Source organism: Bubalus kerabau, chromosome 9, assembly GCF_029407905.1.
Source record: "Bubalus kerabau isolate K-KA32 ecotype Philippines breed swamp buffalo chromosome 9, PCC_UOA_SB_1v2, whole genome shotgun sequence".
NCBI lineage: Eukaryota > Metazoa > Chordata > Mammalia > Artiodactyla > Bovidae > Bubalus > Bubalus kerabau.
Window position 1 is genome coordinate 103,718,887 of NC_073632.1, and position 24,898 is coordinate 103,743,784.

The 24,898-nt window shown below is 47.9% G+C and overlaps 1 protein-coding gene across 1 annotated transcript in view; it reads left to right on the forward strand.

The window, feature by feature from the left end:
* The first annotated feature begins 3,402 nt into the window (after window positions 1–3,402).
* Window positions 3,403–24,898, forward strand: part of FNDC1 (fibronectin type III domain containing 1) — a 113,892-nt gene continuing 92,396 nt past the window's right edge. The window contains exon 1 of the mRNA XM_055536128.1: window positions 3,403–3,672. Within this exon, the coding sequence (XP_055392103.1) occupies window positions 3,561–3,672 (112 nt within the window). The 5' untranslated portion in view covers window positions 3,403–3,560. The remainder of the gene's footprint in view (window positions 3,673–24,898) is intronic.

The window sequence follows — 24,898 nt, forward strand, 5'->3', positions numbered from 1 at the left end:
AGGACAATTGCAACAATAGAATAGACAAAAAAAAAAAATGACCAGAAGGAAGGACACTTCAGACAGCTTATATTTTTGAGATGATCACATTCAGGATAGAAGACCATGGTTCTTCAGTCAGGTGTTTTGAGGTATTTTAAAAGGTTTTAAGGAGATCAAACCAGTCAATCTAAAGGAAATCAACCCTGAAGATTCACTGGAAAGACTGATGCTGAAGCTCTAAAACTTTGGCCACCTGATGTGAAGAGCCGACTCATTGGAAAAGACCCTGATGCTGAGAAAGATTGAGGGCAGGAAGAGAAGGGGGCGACAGAGGATGAGATGGTTGGATGGCATCATCAACTCCATGGACATGAATTTGAGCAAACTCCGAAGACACAGTGAAGGACAAGAAAGCCTGGTGTGCTGCAGTTCATGGGGTTACAAAGAGTCAGACACAACTTAGCAAAAGAACAACAACAAAAGGCTTGAGAAAACTTTGAAGTTTCTTTTATGAGTTTTAAGATTAAACACACTCTCAAGTTTATAATCAAATCAGGATTCAGACTCATAAAAGTTAGTTATTTCATTTACTATTGAACAGTCCGTGGCCAGTTGTTCTAATCTAAAATGGAAAGTTGTCATCAAAATGGAAAGTTGGAGGTGATTTTGCATCAGACTTTACTCTGAAATGTCCACAGAAGAAAGTGACTCTAATAAACTGGGGAGACAGGTGAATGCATGTGTATTTCATGACGAAGGAAGGAGGAAGGGAGAGAGGAAGGAAACTACCCTTTGGTGAGCCTTCCCTGTGAGCTTCTGCTTCTCCTGTGATCATTTTATTAAAACCAAGTCCAAAAGTGAAATCCTGAAATAACAAAACATCCTAGTGGAGAATTAATGACTAGGGTGAGACCAGTAGGACTTTGGGTATTGCCATTTCTCTTTTTTTCTCTATTCCCTCTCATCCAATTAGTCAGAGAATTATCCGACCTGTATCCTCAAGCTGTTCCCAGAGTCTCATTGGTTTTCATGCCCTCCATGGTTGTCTTTTCGGTCCAAGCACCATCTTTCCTCACCTGGATCATCAGAGCCTCCTTACTGGTCTTCCTGCTTCTATGTAAATCTTGTAGTCACTCTTACGGTCAGAATCCTCCAATACACCACTTCCCAGAATAAAAGCCCAAGCCCTTATTGTAGCCTGCAACATCCATACTATGATGTTCCTTATCTTTTAAGACTCATCTCCTGCTAACTTGTAATCACTGCTGTTTTTAGTGTTTTAGAACTGCAGTGCCTGGAGCTGTGTCAGGCATGAAGAAGATACACAATAAATATTGATTGAAAGGACAAAATGAATGGTAACTGATCAATCAGCATTTCCTGGAAGTTAGTCTAGTCAAAGCTATGGTTTTTCTACTAGTCATGTATGGATGTGAGAGTTGGACTATAAAGAAAGCTGAGCGCCAAAGAATTAATGCCTTTGAATTGTGTTGGAGAAGACTCTTGAGAGTCCCTTGGACTGCAAGGAGATCCAACCAGTCCATCCTAAAGGAAATCAGTCCTGAATATTCATTGGAAGGACTAATGCTGAAGCTGAAAGTCCAATACTTTGGCCACCTTATGTGAAGAACTGACTCATTGGAAAAGATCCTGATGCTGGGAAAAATTGAAGGCGGGAGGAGAAGGGGATGACAGAGGATGAGATGGCTGGATGGCATCACTGACTCAATGGACATGAGTGTGAGTGAACTCTGGGAGTTGGTGAGGACAGGGAAGCCTGGTGTGCTGCAGTTCATGGGGTCACAAAGAGTCAGACACGACTGAGCGACTGAACTGAACTCTGTGCTTGGTACTGTGATGACCTTTTTGGGGGACAGACAGGATGTAAATATAAATCTTTATTCTCATACTCCTACAGATGGGGGCAGGTACTGGTCAGGACTCATAGGTTATGTGGGATAGACACCCCACTCCAACTTAGCCAAAGTAAAATTTGTCTCCCAGAAGCAGTCTTCAGAAGTGCACTTGCCCACCTGCGCAATTCTTTCTCCCTAATTGGTTTTCCCCCACTTGGGCATCTTTGAGGAAGGGCATACCTCAGACTTTTTCACCAAGTCCAATGAAAAAAGTCCTGATGTGACTGACCTGGCTTGGGCCACCGGCGATCCTTGGCGATCCTTTCCCATCCTTGGGGTGGGAAAGAAGGTGGTTAAGAGGGGAGCCCCACCGGAGCCCCTTTGAGTAGAGGAAGGGGTTACTGTTCCCGAAATAAAAGCAGAGAGGAGGGAGCGCTGCGGAAAACCAAGGCTCCATGAATCAATCGGTGGGGAAAGATTTCAAAACTAGGGAGTAATTAAACATCAAAATGATTGCAAATTACAAGAGCTCTGGGAGCTCACAGACCTTGCGGGATAAAGGAAGAACGAATCCTCTCCTGGGGACCCAGGAGAAAGTTTTCCAGAAAGGCAAGCCGTAGGATTCTGCCGTTGCTGGTTGCTCACCGGGGCAAGAGGTACCTGCCAGGGCTTAACGGCTTGGATGCGTTTCCTTTCCGAAAAGAGACGCTGCGTTTCACTTTTTCATCCGTCTAGAATTTGTCTGACAACCTTTCCCTCTCTGCGGAAGGACACAGGCCTGGGGGCCGTCACAGTGGAGGGCTACCTCGACCTCAGGTTGTGAGCTGCAGCCCCATCAGGACCGCCAGGAGGCTGCTGGCGACCCCGGCGCCTGGGCGCGGAGCGAGGACCGGTCGGCTGCAGGCGTCCGGGTAGCCTCCAGGGGCGCTCCCAGTCAGCTTCCAGGCGGGGAGCTGACCACAGACAGGTGGAAATCAGGATGGGGAACCCTAAGCCGTGTTATCATCATAGAGATTGGAGTCTGCGAGAATAGGCAAGCGCTCCGCCTTTCTTTGCGCGTTTACAGAACGCTTCCTTTGAACCCAGTTCACCGGCTCCGCACAAGACAGCCGGGAGCAGCGGTGTCCAAGGACACGAAACCCCCTTTCTAACGCAGGGTGTGGGAAAGGCGGGGGTGAGCCGCAGGGGCGACCGCCGCGTGCTGATCGAGGTGAAGGAGCCTGGCTAGGGTCCCCACCGGGGACGCCAAAGATCTTTATTTAAGGTGACAGAGGGCACACCTGGGCTTGGCGACGACTGGACGTGACGGGCCCTTTCTTGAGCCAGCAAGCCAGAGGAGATTAGACACCCGGGGCGCCCCCCAGTCCCGCGTTTTCAGACCCGCACAGCGGTTTTCCGCCGCTCTCGGGCACCCGGAGCCCCGGCCCCGCGCCCCGCCCGCCTCGGGCCCCCACCCCCGCCGCCCTCGCGCCGGCAGGGGGAGCCCGCGCGCGGCTAAAAGGCGCGGCCGGCGGCCGGCGGCCTCAGTGCGGAGCGCGGCGGCCGGGGCGCGGGGCCGGGAGCTCTCGGCGCGGGGCCAGGGGCGCGCGGGCGCGGCGCAGAGCGCTCAGACGCATACCGACGGCAGGGACCCGACGGCACCCCCTCCGCACTCCCGGACTCTCGCCCAGCGCCTGCCCGCCCGCCGCCTGGCCCAGTCGGCCGCGCACCCCGGGGCTCGCGATGGCCCCCGAGGTCCGGGCGTCCCATCGCGCGCGGCGCCCGCTGCCCTGGGCGGCGCTGCTGCTCCTAGCTGCGCTGCTGCCCGTCGTCTCCCCGGCGGGGGCTGCTCCAGGTACGCGCAGTCCCGGGCTCAGGCGCCGGGCTCTTTGCGCCTCTCTGTCCACTTTCCGTGCGCCCCTCGACCGCCTGTCGCTCCGGGCACCGCCGCCCTCCCTGCTCTGTACTGGCTGCATGTCGGGTCCCTAACCTGTGCGTCCTCATCGTTCGCGAGTCCCGGCGTGGAGGGGCGACTGGGGACGAGGGGGTCCCGGTATTCGGTGCCTCGCGCGCGGGAGGCGAGCGCAGGGACACGGTTAGCTTCAGGGGACCCCAGTTTCCTCGGTTTCAATTTTGCCGTCGAATGCCCGGAATCGGACATCCCAGGAACATTCAGGCAAAGAAAAGCCTGGAAAAAAAAAAGTGGGGGGCGCGGGAGGAAAAGAAAAGTGACCTTTCGGCGCTGCGGTGGGAGTGAGGGCGATGCTTTCCTTCGCCCAGAATTCCCCCCCGGGGGCATCCTTCTTTTCCTCCTGTTCACCTGCCCCGAGGCACGGATGTCTGGTGTGTGGTGGACGGTTCCCGGGAGACCAGAGGGAGGCGGACAGGCAGGACACGTCCACGAGCGCGCGGGGAGAGCCGTGAGCCGCCGCGGGGCGGTCGGGTACCTCGGTGCCCAAGGAGAAGCCCGACTCTTAGGGTGCATCTTGGTGGGAACTTTGGAGCTGGGAGAAGACTTCTATCTTGAGAGGAGAGAGGGGAAGCCGGGAGTCGGTTCGGGAGGACCTCACCCTTACCCTAAGGCCGAGGCTGGGCACGGGGTGGATGCTTTCCTTGGGGGCTGGAAAGGTGAGCAACTGCTTTTCCGAAAATGCAAGCGCGCTGTGTTCACATTTCTCGTAGGTTTCCTGCAGAGACAGAGACAAGGGTTTTCATCCCCAAGCCGTTGGTGGCCTTTGTTTCCACCTCCTGTGCAGGCATTTTCACACGACACTGTGTGGATTTTATTTATGTCATCGGTTTGTAGGAATCCAAGAAATGGACATTTTTGTTGATACTCTTCACTCCCAGCTGGGTTATAAAAAATTCAGACGCGATTCCAAGGAGGGCTACTTGCTTTGTGAGACTATTTCGGGTCTCGATTGCCCTCTTACTACAAGTGAAAGGGGGAAAGGGCCACACTGCTCGGTGACTCTTTTTGGTGGGTGCCTCATGTGTAACGCTTGCTTCAGAATTATGCCAAGTGCTGAGATGCCACTTGTTCATAAAAGGCTGTTCCAGCTGTGGGTTTTTTCCTCTCTGTTAGCTACTACTAGGAAAGCATTGTCTGAATATTTTTTATAGTATTTTTATCAATAATAAGACTTTTAAAACCTTTCAACCCCCCCCCCCCCAACCCATGGCTTTTTTCCCCCCTCTAAATTAAAATTCTCTGAATGTTGAGGAAGTTTTTGTATCTTAAAGCAGACTGAAACTGGAGCCGGTGCCATGCCAGCATTTTACAGCCTTGGACCTGCTAGACTGCCCTGCCACCTGCTTGATGGGTTACGTTTGAGTGGGTCTGAGGTCCGGGTGGCTTGCGATTGCTCCCGGGACCCAGCTGTGTTCCGTGCTGCTCTTCTCTCGCCTTCTGCTCTGTAAATCACAGAGCTGTGGAATGTTGGAGCTGGAACACTTGCTGGCACTTCTCTCTACTGTGTTGACGTGGGATTTGCAGGAAAATGATGACCAGACTAGAAGCAGACAAAGGAGGACAAGCATATTTTGAAATGCACATCCACTGCCTTTAAATGACAGAAAGAAAGGAACAGATGTAACCTGCTGAGAGCTCCCCCATGCTGGGGAAGAAATCGGGGTCACAAAATGTATTTCATCTGCTTCTCCGGAAGGCTTCCTGTCTGTCTTGCTGTGATAGCTACAGTCCCTGCCCCAGACTTGTACTCTGGGTGTTATAGCAGGGCTGTGGACACACTGCTTCCTCTTTGGCTCAACCGATGCACGGGCTTAGCAAGCTTCTTGAGTCAGAGCCTCTCCTAGTCCCCAGACCTTTGGGACCAGAATCCCTGTAATGAAATCCCCCAGAGACAGATTCCTAGTGGTGGACCCACCACAGCTCAGAGGAATTTTCTTTAAAGCAGAGATGATTTACAGGGCATGCTGAAGACCTAAATAAACCCTTCATCTTCATGGTCAATTAAAATGTAAAACGAAATAAGCAAGTGATGCCTTTCACCTCTCCATCCTCCCTACAATAAAATACAACCCAACCATTAAAATTATGATTGCACTTGTCAGTCTGATAAGACAGTTTTCTAGAAAGCATATAAGAACACACACACACACACACACACTGTCATATATTTATAATGGTTATCTTAGGATGGTTTGGGGTGATTTATTTTTCTTTAAAGCTTGAAGACTCTTTCAGGGAATCCTCAAGGTCAAAGCAATTTTCAAAGTAATACTAAGATACTATTTGCCTTTTTCACAGTGTTAGTATCTGTGGAGACAGTACAAAAGTTTAGTGGGAAAACTGGTGGTGCTTTAGGGTGAATCTTGGCATTGGTGCCCTCATGAACTCAGGCTCATTGTATCTTTCAGACTTTTGAAGAAAGGATATGCTAGTTTCAATGAAGAATGTCCTTGGTGCAAGAGTAAAAGTGATAGATTTTACCAAATCTCTACCCTTGTATGCCTGTCTTTTTAATATGCTGTGTGAAGAAATGGGAAAGGCATGATTAGTACTTCTTCTGACAGCCCATGTTCATCAGTGAAGTGGAAGTGTTAGTCGCTCAGTCATGTCTGACTCTTTTCGACCCCATGGACTGTAGCCTGCCAGGCTCCTCTGCCCACGGGGTTTTCCAGGCTACCCAAGGAGTGGGTAGCCATTCCCTTCCCAAGGGGATCTTCCCGACCAGGGATCGCACCCATATCTCCTGCACTACATGTGGATTCTTTACTGTCTGAGCTACCAGGGGAGTTCTTTGGTAATTGTGCAGGAAAGCAGTTGTGTGATGGTGTGAGGTGTGAGCTGAACTAGCTGCTTTTTTCCATGAACACCACCTTAACTAGAAAGAACGGCTGTGAACAAGTCAGTTATTTTGACTTGGGTATTTGGCAGGCATCTCAAAAAATGAGCAAAGGTGGGCTGCTGCTTCTGGTAGAATAACTGCTGGCCAGTGAGAAAATTTGAGCTGTCAAGTGAAAAGTAGAATTTTGCCAAGTCACCGCCAACATCCTAAGCTTAAATGTGTCCCACTATTTAGACAATTTTCTAACAAGATAGCTGGTGATATAAATGATTTTGGAATACTGTGTTATAAAGTGTATCAACGTTTAGATGCTCTGCACAGCCAAGTGAGCTGGTAAATCCAGGTGACTGCTGCACGGTGCTATGAAAACTTGCCTGGCTAAAAGATCCATCGAAGTTCAAAATCCCCCAGTGGATTTTTAATGTGACAAAATGTGAGAAATTCTTTATATGGTTTCAGATTGTACACTGTAGGTAACCTTTAAGGAACTACTACTTGATGAGTTTTGGTGTAGTATCAAAGACTTTCCAAAATTATCTGTAAGGCGATTGAAATACTTTTCCAATATCTGTACGAGGCCTGATGTTTTTGGGGGACTCCAGCGAAAACAATATACTGCAATAGGTTACAACTGGATAGGAGATCCTTCTGTCCTCCATGAAAGAGACTTGCCAAAATGCCCAAAATGCCATTCTTCTCATTATTTCTTTTTTATTTTGGAAAACAGTTTATTATAAAATCCAGTTTGTTATGATGGCTTGTAATGGTTTACTATTGCTATTTCAACATGAATCAATTGGTATGTAGATTAACCTCTTCCAAGACTTAATTTCTAGTAAGTAGACATAAACATAACCTCTGTGAGATCCTCATTAATTTAAGCATAGAAAGCAATCTGAGAACAGACGTTTGATGACAACTGGTGTATAGAAAGGAAATAGGTTCAAATCAAGGTGCGCGGGTTTGTCTCCACGCTATTGCCCTTCACCTCCCTTGTGACCTCAGTCCCATTAGTCAGTCCCCATTAGACCAAGTAAATGGAAAGATTCCTTCTGCCCCTAGAAGCCCTCATAGGCGTTCCTGTGGCCCAGACTTTATGCAGCTCTTAGGGTTTCCCTCCTCCTTCTGTCCTCTGAAAGGAGGGGGTGAGCTCCCCCTCTCTTTTTAACTTGTGCATTGGACTCCCTCTCTTCAGATGAAAAAACTACTTGTTTTTTGTCAACTGAGCACAGAATTCATTAGTAGTGTTTAGAGGTTGTGATAGAATTGCAGAGCGATAACTTGTGTCCCTGGAAAGTTATCACCGGTAAGTCCCACGATACCATCTTACCAAGATCGTCCCTAGCTCTGTTTAAGACCTAAGGGCCCGTTCCCCCAAAACTGGCCTGGTTGGGGATGAGGAGTGGAGGGGTGTATTAGTTTCCTTTTGCTGTTGTAACAAGTTACCGCAAACTTAGTGGCTTTAAATAACACACATTTGTTTTAGATCTGGAGGTTAGACGTCTGAAATGGGCCTCACTGGGCTAAAATCAAGGGTCGTGTTCCTTCTCGGTGCTTGAGGGAAAATGCATTTCTCACCCTCTCCAGCTTCTAGAGGTGCTGACATCCTCAGCTGGTGGCCTCTCCAGCAATGACCTCACTCTGCTTGCATCCACGCATCACCTTCTCTGACCTTCCTTCTCCCTCTTTCGCTCATAAGGACCCTTGTGATTACATTGGATGGTCCTTAACTTAATCACATGTGCAAAGTTGATTTTGCTGTGTGAGGTCATGCATTCACAGGTTCTGGGGATTAGGACATGCACATTTTGGGGGGGGCATTATTCTGCTACTGCATGGAGTGAGAGTGGGGGGAGGTGATTAGAGGCAGAGATGTCAGGAAAGTCCATGACTTTGTTGATAAGAAGCAGATCCTTTTTACTGGTCCCTTTGGAATTTGGGAGTTTCTTGAGTTACAATAAAACTTCTTATCAGAAGGTTTCATTTCAGTTAGAAAATATGGGGGTCAGTATTTAAATATATAAAGATAAAGAAAAGAATATATATGTATATGTAATCAGATGTTTAGGCCATAGAATATTTATGTTAGGATACACCTGAAATTGAAAACTTGGCTGCCTTTGGGGAGGACTGGGTAACTGGGGGGTAGGGATGGATATTTCGTTATTTTAGTAGACAACGTTAGAGCATTTGGAATCAGGGAGATACTGGTTAAACACATGGCCAACATCCTTTTTTCCTTCTAAGATGTTATACTTGTCTTTCCCTTTTTTTTAATCTTTTATTTTTTATACATATTTTTAATTTTTTCTATATATATTTTTCTATATATTTTTTATCCTTGTTTTAGTTACAAAGAAGGTGGATTTAATTTAATTTGGGGGAATTGTGTTACTATTATCATCTTAATAAGGAAAGTTCTCCAGGATGGATCAGATGGTTAAAATTTAGAAATTTTGAATAAGGAATTTTTGTGGCCCTGAGTATTAGGTGACATCATGTGGAAGACATTTTTTTCCTCCCAGTTTCTTCCCTTTTCGGCTCCCGGCCTGGCGCGCGGCAGTGTTTGCGGCCCACGGCCCTTAGAGGGCGCTCCGGGCCTTCCCGCCGCGCGGCGCTGCCCGCGGGCCCCTCGCTTTGCGGCCCCAGTGGTTGGGGGGCTTTACAGAACACACGTTCAGTTACTTGCTTTGGTTTTCCCTTAGTGTTTCGCCTTTTTTTTTTTTTTTTTTTCATTTCTGCTACTCACTGGAGCTTCCTTCAGATATTAAGCTGGGAAGGACACATCACTCATTGTGATGCCTGCAAGTTATCAATTTTCACCTGACTGCTGGTGAGAAAGAACTTGAAGCCTACACCTAAAGCTGAGGTCAGCAGCCCTTTTTAGCTGCTGGGGTACCCCTGGAATCTGCGGGTTTCAGCCAGAGCCGCAGCAGCTGGAGGATGGGTGAGGACCGGGGATCCCGTGGGGTGGTGCTTGCCTTCTGGGTGCTGGAGGTCATTTTTGAGTGAGTTTTAATGAAACTGTCTCTCTCAATATCCACCCCGCTCCATGCTCTGTGGATTCTTTTTGTATTCAGGGACACTGATACAAATCCTAAGATGGGTTTAATAAGTGCCCCGAAATAACTCAGTTCAGTTCAGTTCAGTCGCTCAGTCGTGTCCAACTCTTTGCGATCCCATGGACCACAGCCCGCCAGGCCTCCCTATCCATCATCAACTCCCGGAGTTCACTCAAACTCATGTCCATTGAGTCAGTGATGCCATCCAGCCATCTCATCCTCTGTTGTCCCCTTCTCCTCCTGCCTTCAATCTTTCTCAGCATCAGGGTCTTTTCCATGAGTCGGTTCTTTGCATCAGGTGGCCAAAGTATCAGAATTTCAGCTTCAGCATCAGTCCTTCCAATGAATATTCAGGACTGATTTCCTTTAGGATGGACTGGTTGGATCTCCTTGCAGTCCAAGGGACTCTCAAGAGTCTTCTCCAACACCATAGTTCAAAAGCATCAATTCTTTGGCACTCAGCTTTCTTTATAGTCCAACTCTCACATCCATACATGACTACTGGAAACACCGTAGCTTTCACTAGACAGACTTTTGTTGGCAAAGTAATGTCTCTACTTTTAAAGATGCATTTTAGGGTTAGAAGGTCGATTTAAGTGGCCAGATGGTTGGTCCCAGCCAGCAAATGTGGATTGCGGATGCACCTGTGTGGCTTGTGGGAAAAGGGTGGACAGTGGGTCCCTGCGCCCCTATGCTGTGGCTGGAACCAGTTAGCATCATGATAAGCAATCCGAGCAGCTGTGCAACCACGGCTCCTAATTTGAGATGACTCCGCATTTGTCTGCCCATGCAGTCCCACCAACACTCACCACAGCTGGACTTTCCAGGGCTGGGCAGGGCCAAAGAGGTCGGAGAGCTGAGGGGGCACGTGTGGTCTCCTGGGAGCTTAGAGGAACAACCCCAGCCCAGGCCAGGTCAGGCGAGGGTGGCCGGGGCACGCGGGCCCCGCGAGCTGCCGTCTGAACCAGGCCAGGGCGCCTGTTAACACCGACAGGTTTTCTGGGGCAACAGAGGGGAAAGCGGCCAGCACCATCTCCTGAGGGCAGTACCACCTCATCCTCGTAGAGTTTTATAAAAATAAAATCCTCTGCTAAGAAGGCTCAGCCTGTCCGCACTGGCGATGGCCTGGTTGTGTGGTTGTCACCCACGGCTTCCACCTAGCAGGTGGAGAGCAGAGGTGAGGCTGTCCCACTGAAGCTGGGGCGGGGGTGGGTGGGTGCAGGGCGGGGGTGTGGGGGTGAAGGGGGTGGGGGGCTTATTGTGCTTGCTGTGGGTCAGTTTAAAGAAAGCTTTAAGGGATTGTTGCCCTAGACAAAAATGTTAGGGCTGAACAGGACTGTACCCGGTGTCACCAGTGGGTGGTCAGTTTAGGGGGTGACTGTCAGTTCAGAGTTTGCATGCTCATGCCTAAGGACTTTCCATCCTTATCTATCTGTAAGTGCTACTCTTGTTCCATCTTGTTCATATGTTCCATCTGCAGAATGTTTTAAAGGGAGATAACCTATTATTCTTAATAAATCTTATGAAGTCACATTTTTCTCACAATCTACTTCTTGTTCACTCATAGTGTATAATTAAAACAAGCTGTGAGTTTCACCTATATTTCATAAACTCGTATCTTACGTGCAATCTATGCTTACTGCTTCCTTCTGTTTGTTTTTCTTGTGCTTTATGGCAGATTACAATAGGGCTTTGGACGACATTATAGGTGTAAAAGATTTTTTTTTTAATGGTTTTTAGAAGTTTTTATTTTCAGGGAGTTGTAGATTCTCTTTGCAATTGTAAGAAGTGATGCAGAGAGCCGGTGACCATCCCCCGTTTCTCCCCCAGGTGACATCTTGCAGGGCCGCAGCGCACTGCCCTGGGTGGGCAGCTGACGTTGGTGCCATGTGTCGACTTTATCCAGCACGCCCCAGCGTCATGTGCTTTTCTCTGTGTGTGTGTGTGTGTGTGTGTGTGTGTGTGTGTGTGTGTGTGTAATTTCACCACACGTGTAGCCTGTGCAACCACCACAGTCGAGATACAGAACGGTCCATCAGAAGGACCCCTCCCACTCCTCTTTGGCAGCCATGCCCACCTCCCTTCTTCCCCCTCTTCTTGGCAACCCCCAATCCATTCTCCATCTTTGTAATTTTGTCATTTCAAGAATGTCATATCAGGGACTTTCCTGACAGTCCAGTGATGAAGGCTCCATGCTTCCACTGCAGGGAGTTCCAGAGGGCGTCTAATCCCTTGTTGGGGAACTTAGATCCCTAACTGTGTGCATACTGTGTGGCATGGCCAAAAAAAAAAGAAGTCACATCATATCAATGGACTTGTATACATAACCTTTTGAAATTGGCGAAAGCCTGTTTTTAAAAAGTATATGTTGGCTCTTTCTGCTTGAGATCACAGCAGTTAGTTTGCCCATATTTTCTGTGTGTACTTGGATACTCCGGTGAGGAATCTGGAGTGGCGGGGAAGGGCCACGCCCACCCTGGTACCCGGATTACTGCAGTGGCCTTCTCACTGGTTCCCCGGCTTCTGCCCTCTTCCCCTACACTCCGTTTTCAACCCCTCCAGCACAGTGGTTCTCATGATGCATGAAGTCACATAACCTTCTGTCTCTCTCAGACAGAAAACCAATCCCAAGCAAGTTTTTGAGGCTGCACATAATCATCCTCCACAGCAGGCCTTCCCTCACCTTCAGCATCCATCCCTGAGCCTCCTTGCTGGCTCCTTGTGTGCTGGGTACCTCCCAGCCCCAGGGCCTTTGCACTTGCTGTTCCACTGGCCTGAACAACTGTCCATAAACACATACGGGACATCCCTCATTGTCTTCAGGTTCTTTATGGGATATCATCTTCTCATGAGGTCTCACCTGACCATGCCCCACCATTTAACAGTGTAATCCTACCCCTACCCTGCACCGCTTCTTATCCCAGCTTTATTTTTCTCCATAACCTCTGTCTGTACCTGAGAGTGTGTGTATTTCACGTGTGTGGCGGTAATTGCCTGTCTTCCTCCTCTGGAACCAAAGCTCCGTGATCATATGATGTTAGGTCAGTTTAGTTCACTGAAGTCTCCCCATTGCCTGGAATGCTGTCTGGAAATAGGGGTGCTTAGTGAATATTCACTGAATGATCGGGTGTGCTTTCTTTGGCAGTAATTACATATGATATTTGTTGTTTATTGTTCAGTCGCTAAGTCTTGTCCGACTCTGCGACCCCATGACTCCATGGGGTCATGCAGATCTGAGATCTGCAGCACATCTGGCTTCCCTGTCCTTCACCATCTCCTGTACTTTGCTCAAACTCATATGCTGGTGATGCCATCCAACCATCTCATCCTCTGTCACCCTCTTCTCCTCCTGCCTTCAGTCTTTCCCAACATCAGGGTCTTTTACATGGTAGGTATACTCATTTCCTAGTCCTTCCAGTGAATATGCAGGATTGATTTCCTTTAGGATAGACTGGTTTGATCTCCTTGCCATCTAAGGGACTCTCAGGAGTCTTCTCCAACACCACAGTTCGAAAGCATCAGTTCTTCGGTGCTCAGCCTTCTTTATAGTCCAACTCTCACATCCATACAGCACTACTGGGAAAACCATGGCTTTGACTCTATGGACCTTTGTCAGCAAAATGGTGTCTCTGCTTTTTAATATGCTGTCTAGATTGGTCATAGCTTTTCTTCCAAGGAGCAAGTGTCTTTGAATTCCGTGGCTGCAGTTACCATCTGCAGTGATTTTGGAGCCCAAGAAAATAAAGTCTGTCACTGCTTCTGCTTTTTGTGTGTGTTGACCTGACGCCAGCTTGGTGTGTAGGCTGGTGGGTGTGGGGCATGTGTGTGCATCCCTCTCACCTGAACCAGTGGGTTTTGAGGCGTGTTGGCTTGTGTTGGAAGTCCCACCTGTGGTGAGAGTGAAGAACTTTATTTACATGGTTGTTGTTTAGTCACTAAGTGGTGCCCAACTCTTTGCGACCCCATGGACTGCAGCACACCAGGCCTCCCTGTCTTTCACCATCTCCTGGAGCTTGCTCAAACTCATGTCTATTGATTTGGTGATGGCATCCAACCATCTCATCCTCTGTCATCCCCTTCTCCTCCTGCCTTCAGTCTTTCCCGGCATCAGGGTCTTTTACATGGTAGATACACTCATTTCCCAGGGCTGCCAGGACAAGGGGCCACAATCTGCATGGCCCTTTAAACAACAGAAGTTTATTCTTCCATAGGTCTGGAGAGTAGAAATCTGAGATCTGCAGGGCAAGGTGGTACTCTTTCTGAAGGCTCTAGGGAAGAATCCTTCCTTTCCTTAGCTTCTGGAGATTTCCAAAATCCTTGGTGTTTCCTGGCTTGTGGACGCATCACTCCATCTGTCTCTCTTGTCACGTGGCATTCTCCCTGTGTGTCGTCTAATGAGGATATTAGTCATATGGAATCAAGGCCAACCCTAGTCAAGCATGATTTCACCTTAATGTGATCACATCTGGAAAAACCTGTTTCTAAATCCCATCCACAGGTCCTGGGTGTTAGGACCCAACGTATCTTTCTGGAGAACACAGTTCAACCCACGACATGTGGTATGCCTACATACCAACACGATTCCTTTTCAGTAGGTGAAAGAATTCACACAGCCTCCAGCACTGGCCTGGAGCTGAGATGTGGGCAGACACGAGTCACTGTGTTGCATTGTGTGCTGAACTGTCAACCCAGAGCTTCAAACACCTACACACATTCAGTGAGCTGCATTCATAGATCCAGCCTGGCTACAGCCTTCATTCATAAAGTAAGTGATTAAATAGTTAACTCAGGGAAGTCCCCTGAGATGGAAATGGCAACCCACTCCAGTATTCTTGCATGGAGAATTCCACGGACAGAGGAGCCTGGTGGGCTACAGTCCATGGGGTCGCAAAGAATTAGACACGACGGAGTGACTTTCACTCCCTCACTCAGGTCTCCTATGGACAAGTAACTCTGCTCGGCTCTAAGGCACAGGCTATAAAGACTTATTAAAGGAGCTGGAATTGCTGTAACAATAAATAATGGCATCAAATGTGATCAGTAGCAATATAAGATCATCAAGTACTTTCTAACAGCTTCCATCTGCCAGAGAGTGTTAAGTTGTGAATGTTTTTACACTGATGTACCTAGAATTGTAAGATTGACAAGTGAGTGAAGTCACTCAGTTGTGTCGGACTCTTTGTGACCCCATGGACTACCAGGGAGCCTACCAGGCTCCTCTGTCCATGGGATTTTCCAGGCAAGGGTACTGGAGTGGGTTGCCATTTCCTTCTCCAGGGGATCTTCCCAACCCAGGTATCAAACCTGGGTCTCCTGCATTGCCGGTAGATGCTTTACCATCTGAGCCACCAGAGAAGGTTGACAAGGGGAACCCCCGAATTTGTCCGAGGACTTGGCCTGGTGGGTGCACTTCGAAGTTGATGCAGTCTGCATGATTTTTGTGTAGTAATAGTTGGGATGTGTGACTGTCTTTTATCTGGGTTGTGTTCCCTAGTGGAGATGTCTAGGTGGCAGCGTGGCTTTCCCAGCATGTCTGACTCCCTGACACTCTTTGTGTTACAGAAAGGCACCACGTTCTCTTTCTGCTGTAACCACCCCCAGCCCTGCTGCTTTTAATACCATTTTCTATGGGCTTCCCCGGTGGCTCAGCTGGTAAAGAATCTGCCTGCAATGCAGGAGACCTGGGTTCAATCCCTGGGTTGGGAAGATCCCCTGGAGAAGGGAAAGGCTACCCACCCCAGTATTCTGGCCTGGAGAATTCCACGGACTGTATAGTCCATGGGGTCGAAAAGAGTTGGACACGACTGAGCGACTTTGACTTCACTTTACTACCCTACCCAACAGTTTCTTTCGATTATTTTCTAATAGACTGGGAGGGTTGAAGCATCTTCTTATGTTAAATAACTCTCAGAATCCACAAACGTACCTACGGATATCGACGCAAACCACAGTGAAAGGGAAGAGAAAAGAGGGACAGAGAATATGATGCTCCCTGCCTGAGACCTGGGCTGATCCTGTCTTAGAGTTGTCGTGACGACACTTTGACTCTAACGCCCAGGAAGGAAGACCTCTGGGAGATGAGATGTGGCTATTGTCTGAGTGTGTTGTGTGCCTCTCTTGTGTCTCAGAGATCCTGTGAGAGGTCTCTGGGGTGAGTTCCACAGGGTCCACTGATGCTCTGAAGTAGTAATGAGTTTTCGTTGCAGGGAATAACTCAGGAACATTCTGAGGGATAAAGGGCAGACTGGATGAAAATTTTAAGAGATTCAGGTCAGTTCAGTCACTCATTCGTGTCCGACTCTTTGTGACCCCATGGACTGCAGCATGCCAGGCCTCCCTGTCCATCGCCAACTCCCGGAGTTTACTCAAACTCAATGTCCATTGAGTCAGTGATGCCATCCAACCATCTCATCCTCTGTAGTCCCCTTTTCCTCCTGCCTTCAATCTTTCCCAGCATTGGGGTATTTTCAAATGAGTCAGCTCTTTGCATCAGGTGGGCAAACATTTAAGAGATTAAATGTCCTCTTAGAATTCAAGCTGTGGAGAGCACTGAGACCACACTTTGTTCTCCAGTCATCCCAGCCTGGGGAGGACTTTCTGACCCTTGATAATGTATATTGTTTGTCACACTCAACTGGTGTTTCACGTCGGATGCCCTTGTTCCTCTTCTCAGATGCCAACAGGGTGCTGCCCTCAGGAGACTGAACACCTCTGTTTTTCGTGCATATCTGTGATTGCTTCTCTTGTATCCCAGGCCAGTGCCTTGGTTAGTAATCCCATGCCACCCAATCGACACATTCAGAGCTGTTTACCTTTGAAGGTGGGCTTCCCAGTTGGGTCGGTGGTAAAAAATCTGCCTGCCAGTGCAGGAGACATGGGTTTGATCCCTGGGTTGGGAAGTTCCCCTGGAGGAGGAAATGGCAACCTGCTCCAGTGTTCTTGCCTGGAGAATCCCATGGTCCAGAGGGTCACAAAGAGTCAGACATGACTGAGCGACTGAGCATGCCAGCACCTTTGAAGGTGGGGGAACCTGCTGGGGTTTGACTGGGGAGAACCATCTAGTCATGGGAAGGATTGAAGACTATTTTAGACACATCCCTGATAGGCAGACTGAATAGGGGAAATGGGATTAGATGACCCAACTTTCCTCTCAACTCTCAAGATTTAAAAATTCTAGTAAGTACATTCTGTGAATTAATTCCCAAGAATGAGGAAGGTGAAAACCCAAGGCCCACTGATGCTCTGTGAGGAGGGAGCATTGGCCCAGAGCCCAGGTACTGGGAATCCTGCCAGGTCATTTTCTTTTGAGTTGAAATTGGTGACATCAATCCTGTGGCTCTTCTTCCTGTATCTCATATTGTTGAGTGCTTTATGATCTTCTTTCACATTTTATTCTCACATCAATCCTTTGAGGGTAGCCATAACAAAGGATGAAATTAAGTTTAATATTTGCAGAGTGAAGCTTCAGTGGCATATTTGCTTGGTTTGGGGCTTTGAATAGGGAATATATATAGTTGTGCTCAGTCGTGTCTGACTCTTTGCAGCCGCATGGGCTGTAGTCTGCCAGGCTCCTCTGCCTATGGAATTTTCCAGGCAAGAATACTGGAGTGGGTTGCCATTTCCTACTCCAGGGGGTCTTCCCAACCCAGGGATTGAACCTGCATCTCTTGCATCTCTTACACTGGCAGGTGGATTCTTTACCACTAGCGCCACCTGGAAAGTACTTGAATAGGGTGGGCATGTCCTATTTACAAATGGAGAAAAATGGTCTTTTCTCTGCCTTTACTTGACACTGATGGATATTTGCTTCTTCTTGAAAATCTCTCTACCCGTGTCTGCCACGATGCAACCTGAATCCTGGTTCTCTATTTTATCACTAATATTTCAGATTTAAAACAACTTTGAGTTGTCTTTTAGGCATCAGTGTTCTTTGGGTTCCATCAGAGATGCTAAGTAGATGGTTGAATAACCCTGGTGCTTAGAGGAAAAGCCATTCAGGAACCATCAGCACATGAATGGGGTTTCCAATCCCTGGACTGGATGTACTAACTAAGAAGGTCCCGGAAGTGCACGCAGAGAAGAGAGTGGTCCAGAGCGGGGCTTGGAAGCACTTGAACATTTGAGTCCTGGCAAAGAGGGAGAAGCCGAGAAAGGAGACTGGTGATGGGGAAGAGAGACCAGGGAGCAGGGTGCCCTAGAAGGCGGGAGATTGTGGGGTTGGAGGACAGGAGAGGTGCTTTCAGGAGGAGCATCATTCATGTGGCTGGAAGAAGGGTAAGTCCAGGACCAGGAACGAGGATTCAGCAGCATGAAGTCCTCCTGACACTGACAAGAGCTCGCTCAGTGCAATGAGCTCCCGTGTCCCCGTGAATTCAGCTTCCACTGATGACTTTCAGTCTCATACCTTTGGCTCTGATTTCTCTCCAGGCCTGCATTTATTCCTGTAGCTACAGTCAGGGCTGAGAGGCAACCAGACGTAGTAGGCAGAGCGTGGTCTGTGTTTCAGCTACGCCTGGCTGTGACTACTGTCACTTTGTAGCTGTGTGCCCTCGGCAAGTCACTCAACTCTCTAAGACTCAGTTCTTTCGTTTTTGTTTTTGGTGGTGCTGGGTCTTTGTTGTGGCATGGTGGGCTTTCTCTAGTTGCATCATGCGGGCTCCCCAGGTGGCTGAGTGGGGAAGAATCCATCTGCCAAGCAGGAGACATGGGCTTGATCCCTGAGTCGGGATTGAGGGGAGGAAATGACAACCCACTCCAGCGTTCTTGCCTGGGAGATGCCAAGGACAGAGGAGCCTGGTGGGTTACAGTCCACAGGGTTGCAAAGACTCTGACATGACTTAAGTGACTTAGCCTGTGTGTACGAACTCTTTTTAACCACATGTGGATCCCCAGTACAGAGCTCAGAATCTGACACATAGTAGGTACTCAGTAAATATCAGTTGCAGAAGTAAATGCAATGGCTGGCCTCAGTGGGCATGTAACACGTGTTCCTTGCCTTTCTCCTCCTTTACTGCTGACTCTAGCTTTCCCTTTTCACCAATGGTCCCGCTGCAGTGCTTGAACTGTTTGCTTATTGGCTGTGTTGCGAATGTTTGCATCTCCACTGCTAGTTTATTTCCCTCTAAACCCATTCATAACCAGTAAGCTATTATGTGAAATATTAAAAGATTTTAAATGTGAAAATATATTTTAAAAAGTGATTATCCTCAGCCATCTGGGTTGTCACTGGATCTGTGTGGCTGGCTTCCGGTCCTGTCAGCCTCGGTCACCCTGTTTTATACCTTCCTCTCCATAGCATTTTCTTGGCCTCTCTTCTGAGGGTGTTTTTTAGGGAGCTCTGAGTAAGATGAGTGGTGATTTTAGCGACAGTAATGCCCAAGTAGTTAACATAGTTAGACAATGACTTTCGTATTTTGGGACAAGGAATGAATTTTCAAGGAGTTTTTTTTGGCTGGTGTGTCAAGCAGTTCATAGTAGGCTGGATTTAAGCTGGACCAGCAAACAATGATTATTCTTTAAGAAACTATTTCTCAGCCGCGAACTGAATTTGAAGAATGTGCAAAAGATCCCACAAAAACCCGAGAAGGACTGGTTTCTGGGTTTCTGCTGCTGGTCAAGAGCAGGCAGGAGTCCTGTATTCCCTTCTCTTACTTAGGCATTTTCTTTTCAGGGTCCTTTGTTTTCTTATGGTTGTCATAAATAAGTGTATCTATGGAATTCCTCCAATTTAATTTCCCTAAACCTTTCTGGGGGCTTCCCTGGTGGCTCAGTGGTAAAGAATCCACCAACAATGCAGAGGACACTGGTTCCAGAGGTCAGTTCGATCCCTGGGTCAGGAAGATCCCCTAGAGAAGGAAATGGCAACCCACTCCAGTATTCTTGCCTGAGAAATCCCATGGTCAGAGGAGCCTGGCGGGCGACAGTCCACAGGGTCACAAAGAGTCGGATACGACTGAGCGACTAAACTTTTACTTTCATTACACATACGGCATCGTCCCTGTAAGGGGACATGACTGAGCAACTAAACTACCACCATCAAACCATTCTGGAAAGTTGGTGGTTTCGATGGGGAAAAATTCTTGTTTTTGTCTTGAAACAGTAGCTTTTGCTTACATTGCTTCCTGAATAAAATGGCCAAGGGCTGTAAAACCTTAACTACTAATGATCAAGTTCTGCCAGCTCTGCTGGTTCAGTTCACTCTAATTTCTGGTTGCATCAGTGTCTTTACTCAAGTCGGTGGCATACTGACAAATAAAGCATTGACATTGTCAAAATCAAATTCCTGGAGTGGATCCCTTAAAAACAACAAACAGGAAGAAATTAAAGTGAAAACAAAGAAGTTTTCATTTAGAAATTAAGAGAAAAAAGTGACTTGTTTTTATGGACCCAGATAGGATGTTATCAAGGAGCAATGAATCGGGCTGCTAATAACATGATACCTGGTGAGCAGTGGCTAAACAGGTTAAGGAATCGTTTATCTTACTCACCAATAAACTCAGGGGCAGAGAGGCTCACAGGGACCCAGTATTTTCACTCTGCCACTGCAGGCCAGGTCGTCATTCTCAGACTTGTCACTTGATTGATGCCGTAAGACGGCTGCTGCATCTCCAGGTATCTCCAGGTATTGACATCCCAAGGCGGGATTAATGGAGGAAGATACAGAAGGCTAAAGCACATGACAGCAGGTCTTGACCCTTTTTTTTCTTAATGCTTTCCTGGAAGTGGCAGCAGTAACTTCCTCTGAAGTGTCATTGCCTGGAGTTGACCACGTGGCCACCCCTGGCCACAAGGGAAGCTGAAGGGTCATGAATATTTTGTACCCTCACCTCTGCTGTAGAAGATGGTGAGAGAGGAAGAAGAAGCTGGGCATGGCTCCTTGGTACCCAACCCACAATGTCTGGGCAGCAGTTTCTGAATTCAGTGCAGACTGCTAAACTGTTCTTAATTAGCTGGGAAACTTGGCTTGCCTGGGACTAGTAAAAAATTCAACTTAAAACATCTCAGAAAACATCTTGAGGGCAAAGGCAGATTCATTTTAAGAGTGTCCATTGGGCTTGAGTATTTGACTTTAGCTTTGCCACTTGCTGTTTGTCTTGAAGCAGAATTCTTTGCTGCTTCACTTTTTTTGTGTTTTTCTGCTCTGTTGATATTCCCCAAGGTGGTAGTGGGGCGGGGGGAGGGGGAGAAAGAAAGAAGATAATGGAGGGGAATAAAATGAGGTTAAACTAGATTAGCAAAATATTCTCGCTTTCTCTCATCACCCCAGTTTTCCTCCAAATACAAACAACCAAGAATCTAGAACATTCTAAGCAAACTTTGTCCACTGGGAGCTGTTAACTGTTGAGGTGATGAGAGAGTGCTTGAATGACAGCCCTTGTTTACCAGCATCAGAGGACTGGGGCTGCATCAAGGGTGCAAGTGGCCTTGGGTGGGAGGTTGGGGACCAAGGAGAAAGCCCTGCCAGTGTGACATCGGGCTCTTGCCCTGAGAAGTCCTCAAGTGCCCACACTGGCAGCCTCGAGCACAACCAGCTTGCATTCAGCCCCCCAGGGGAATAGTTTCCCAAAGCCGAGTGTGAGGATCTGCTCTGTCCATGACACAAGGCCTCCTGAAGCTGGTCCAGCGTGGAGGACATTTGCACAGGGATGGATGCCCTTGGCACTGACCGTCCAGAGGGGGTGGAAAAGGACATAGACAAACTTTGACTTAAGGATTAGTCAGTGACTTGAATTTTGAGATTTGGAGGCTTCACTATTTGGCTTCTTTGAGCTGATGGAGAAAAAATGTGATTCACAATTGTATGCAGTGACCATCTCGTGCCCTTATAAGCACAGTGGCATGTATGCATGTGAGTTTAGCCTTTTAGTCTGAATAAAACAATGCATTGTTGTTATAAAAATACTAGAAAATGCCCAAAGGGTCTGGGGTCTCAGGTTTAGCAGAGGCCACGGGTGAGATGAGTAGCAGGACGTGGCTGGCCCTCTGGTCATTAGGAAACCCGGCCAGGGGCTTCAGACACACACAAGAGTTATCTGGGTCATTTGGAATCTCCTAGCTTCTCCGTCTACACCCTCACCAGGTAACTATGATGGGACATATTTGCCATATTTGAGGGCATGGGGTGGAATCCATGACCTGGAGAAGTCGACTGGGTTTTGAAGACCGTGAACCGAGGTTAAGTCTGGAGATCCTCAGACGCCCTTGATTTCCCGAGGAACTTGGGACATCTACTTGTCTCGATGTTTCTCTCTGCAAGAGGCCGGCATTGTGTGGTTCCCGAGGGGGCGTCAGAGGTTCTGTTGGCAGAGCTCTTTAGCTCCCTAGAGTGTTTTTAAGTTTAAAGACTCTAATGACCTAGAGTTTGGTTTCACTTTTTATTGCAGCTCTCCCTCGAAAACCATGCCAACTGTGGGGGACACTTTAATGGAACCCCATGCCTAGCATGAAATGTCAGAAGAGGAGCCAGGCCATTATTTTAATACCCAGACTCCATCTATCCAGCCCCAGCTTTCCAGGTGGAAAGCTCAATCAACCATCTGTCCATTTTACCAGCATTGGTCTTACTTCCCACAGTTGCAAAACACCATGTACACCCCCGCTCCTTTTTTTTTTTTTTTTTGAAGGGAAGGTTCATAACTATTTGGCAAATAGAATTCCAACATTCATTTGAAAAATTATTTAAAACTCAGTCATTGCGGTGTTTTGCCCACACATTGCCAACTATCTGGATATTTCTGCGTTTCTGGATGGATATTCCTGTGCTGTTTGGGATCTTATGGATAATTGTTGGATTTTTCCAATCTTCCTCAGAATCATAGTCAGATTTGTAGATCATGTTGCTTCTTCCCCTAAGCTACACTGCACTTCAGTACATCATAACCTTTCTTGGCAAATCGATGGGATTTTTGGTCAAACATTCGTGGTTACACTGAAATTTGTGTTTTCTTCATTTCAGAGTCTGGGAACTATTTGGCGGTTTCCAGTGGAAAGTCAGAATTGAATTTCAAACAAAGAAGCAGTAGGGAGACTTACATAAACATGAAGGTTTTTGTGCATTAAAGAGCAATCCTTGGTATACTTAAGAAATAATTTTACCATTTTGGGGTTTTTAGGGACCGGTTTATTTCACAAGCTCTTAACATTCTTTTGGGGGTTTTCTCCGTAACCAGGGTTGTCCCCTCCTACTCCTCCGCCTCCCCTGCCGGACTGGGTGGGCTGCAGGGAGCTCTTAGCTGAGAATGGCAGCCATTCCTGGCTGGTATTTGCCTTCATGTCTTTGGGCGTGTCTCCACTGGCAGCCTTTTGTGACTAAATGTACTGGCTGCCGGGGTAGCTTCAGAAAGTTATTTTTGACTTCCATATAAGATTTTGATTAATAGGCTCTTAATCCATTAGGTTCTGACTACAAGTGGCGAAAGCCCAACTTGAACTAATTTAAATCCCAGAGTCCGTTGGCTTGTGGAACTGCACGTTGGGAAGGGCAGTGGCTGAGCTGGTCTGAGGGAGCCCTAGACTCTTTCTCTCTATCTCTGGTCTCTTCTCTGCGGGATAGTAAGAGCTGGTCACCCGCGGTTCCAGCCAGAGGCTAAGGCAGTGGCCAGGGTCCGGCTCCAATGAAAACGTTTCCTGTGAAGACTTCGGGGCTGGCTGGGGTCACAGGGACAGAGGTCTGTCACCAGAAGAATTGGGGGAGGCTTCACTGGGTAGAAAAAATAATGTGTCCTTCACACAGTGCATTTTGGGTTCCCTGCTGTGCAGAGATTTTTTTTTTAAGGGTCTTGGAACTCTACAGAAATGTAGTCTCTCTAGAGAGATTTTGGATTCAATTATTTTTACCCCAAGGAATCCTGAAGCGCTGCACGTGTGTGCTCAGTCAGTGAGTCGTGTCCGACTCTTTGAGACAGTGTGGACTGTGGCCCACTAGGCTCCTCTGTTCATGGGATTTCCCAGGCAAGAATATTGGAGTGGGTAGCCATTTTCTTCTCCAGGGGATCTTCCCGACCAAGGGATTGAACCCACATCTTCTGTGTCTCCTGCACTGCAGGCGGATTCTTTACCCACTGAGCTACCTAATCGCCACCAATTCCAGTGAAAGATGGCAGAGATGGCAGTTGAGAGAACCCTGACTCCCTCTGGGCATTTGAATGAATCTCTTTGGGCTGAGGCTAAACAGGATGAGAAGAAAGGGAGGAGAGCAGTGTGGACTTCAACTCTTTCCATCTCATTTAAGCCACGAGGCTGAGAAGCCTTCACTCTTGGACTTTACACTTTCCCCAGGCCTTTTGTGATAGAATGTACTTACATTGAAACTTGGTATTATATCTTCAGAGTATCTCCGTGCTGTCGTTTCATCTCATTGTTTAAATCCTGTGGGCTGTTTTGGATCCCATGAACTTGGACAAAATTTGAGATTGAAATAAAAAAGGCCAGAGGTGGATTTTCAGGCTATAGGTCAACTTGGCTTTGGGGTTGGTTGAAGAATGAGGCTTCCTCTTTTCAGAGCTTTCTGGTAGTGGGGGGGCTGGGGGGACTCCCCACCTATGACCCCAGGAGGGTACATGGTGGGAGAGTGATTAGTACTGGGGGAGGCTCTGAATGAGGGGGAAGCGGCCTGGACCCTCACTCTGAAAAGGCAGCCACACTTGACCTCAGATTGATGGTCATGTCCAGTGGGGTGAGGGAACAAGCCCCTGGGGATGCTTGGGAACTTCCACTGTCCCCTCTGCACACTCTTCATCCTGTGCTCGCTCCCCTGCTGGACATAAGCTGATTGGAGGGGTGAGTGGTGACAGCCCAGCCTCCACAGCTCTACTTTCTCCATGTGGAGGCATTTATGGATTAGCAGAGATAGTCACATTGGTCTCTTGGAGTTCATCTTGCAGGAAGGCTGCTTCCACTTTCACTCCTGCTTGCCTGTGGTGGTGGAGGGGGTGTGCTGGGTGGAGGCCAGGGTTGCTGCTCTCGCCCCACACTGTGAGGCGGTGATCCTGAGCTGATCTACTCTGCAGGCTCAGTTGTGTCCACCTGAGGGTTTAGAACTGGAGAGGGAGGGGATACAGAAAGCTCCATGGTAGTCACACCCTAGATACGCCTTCTCCAGGGCAACCTCAGAAGTAATAAACCCGAGAGTTTGATTTTCTGACTCCTGGCTTCCCTGGTGGCTCAGTGGTAAAGAATCCACCTGCCAATGCTGGAGATGTGGATTTGA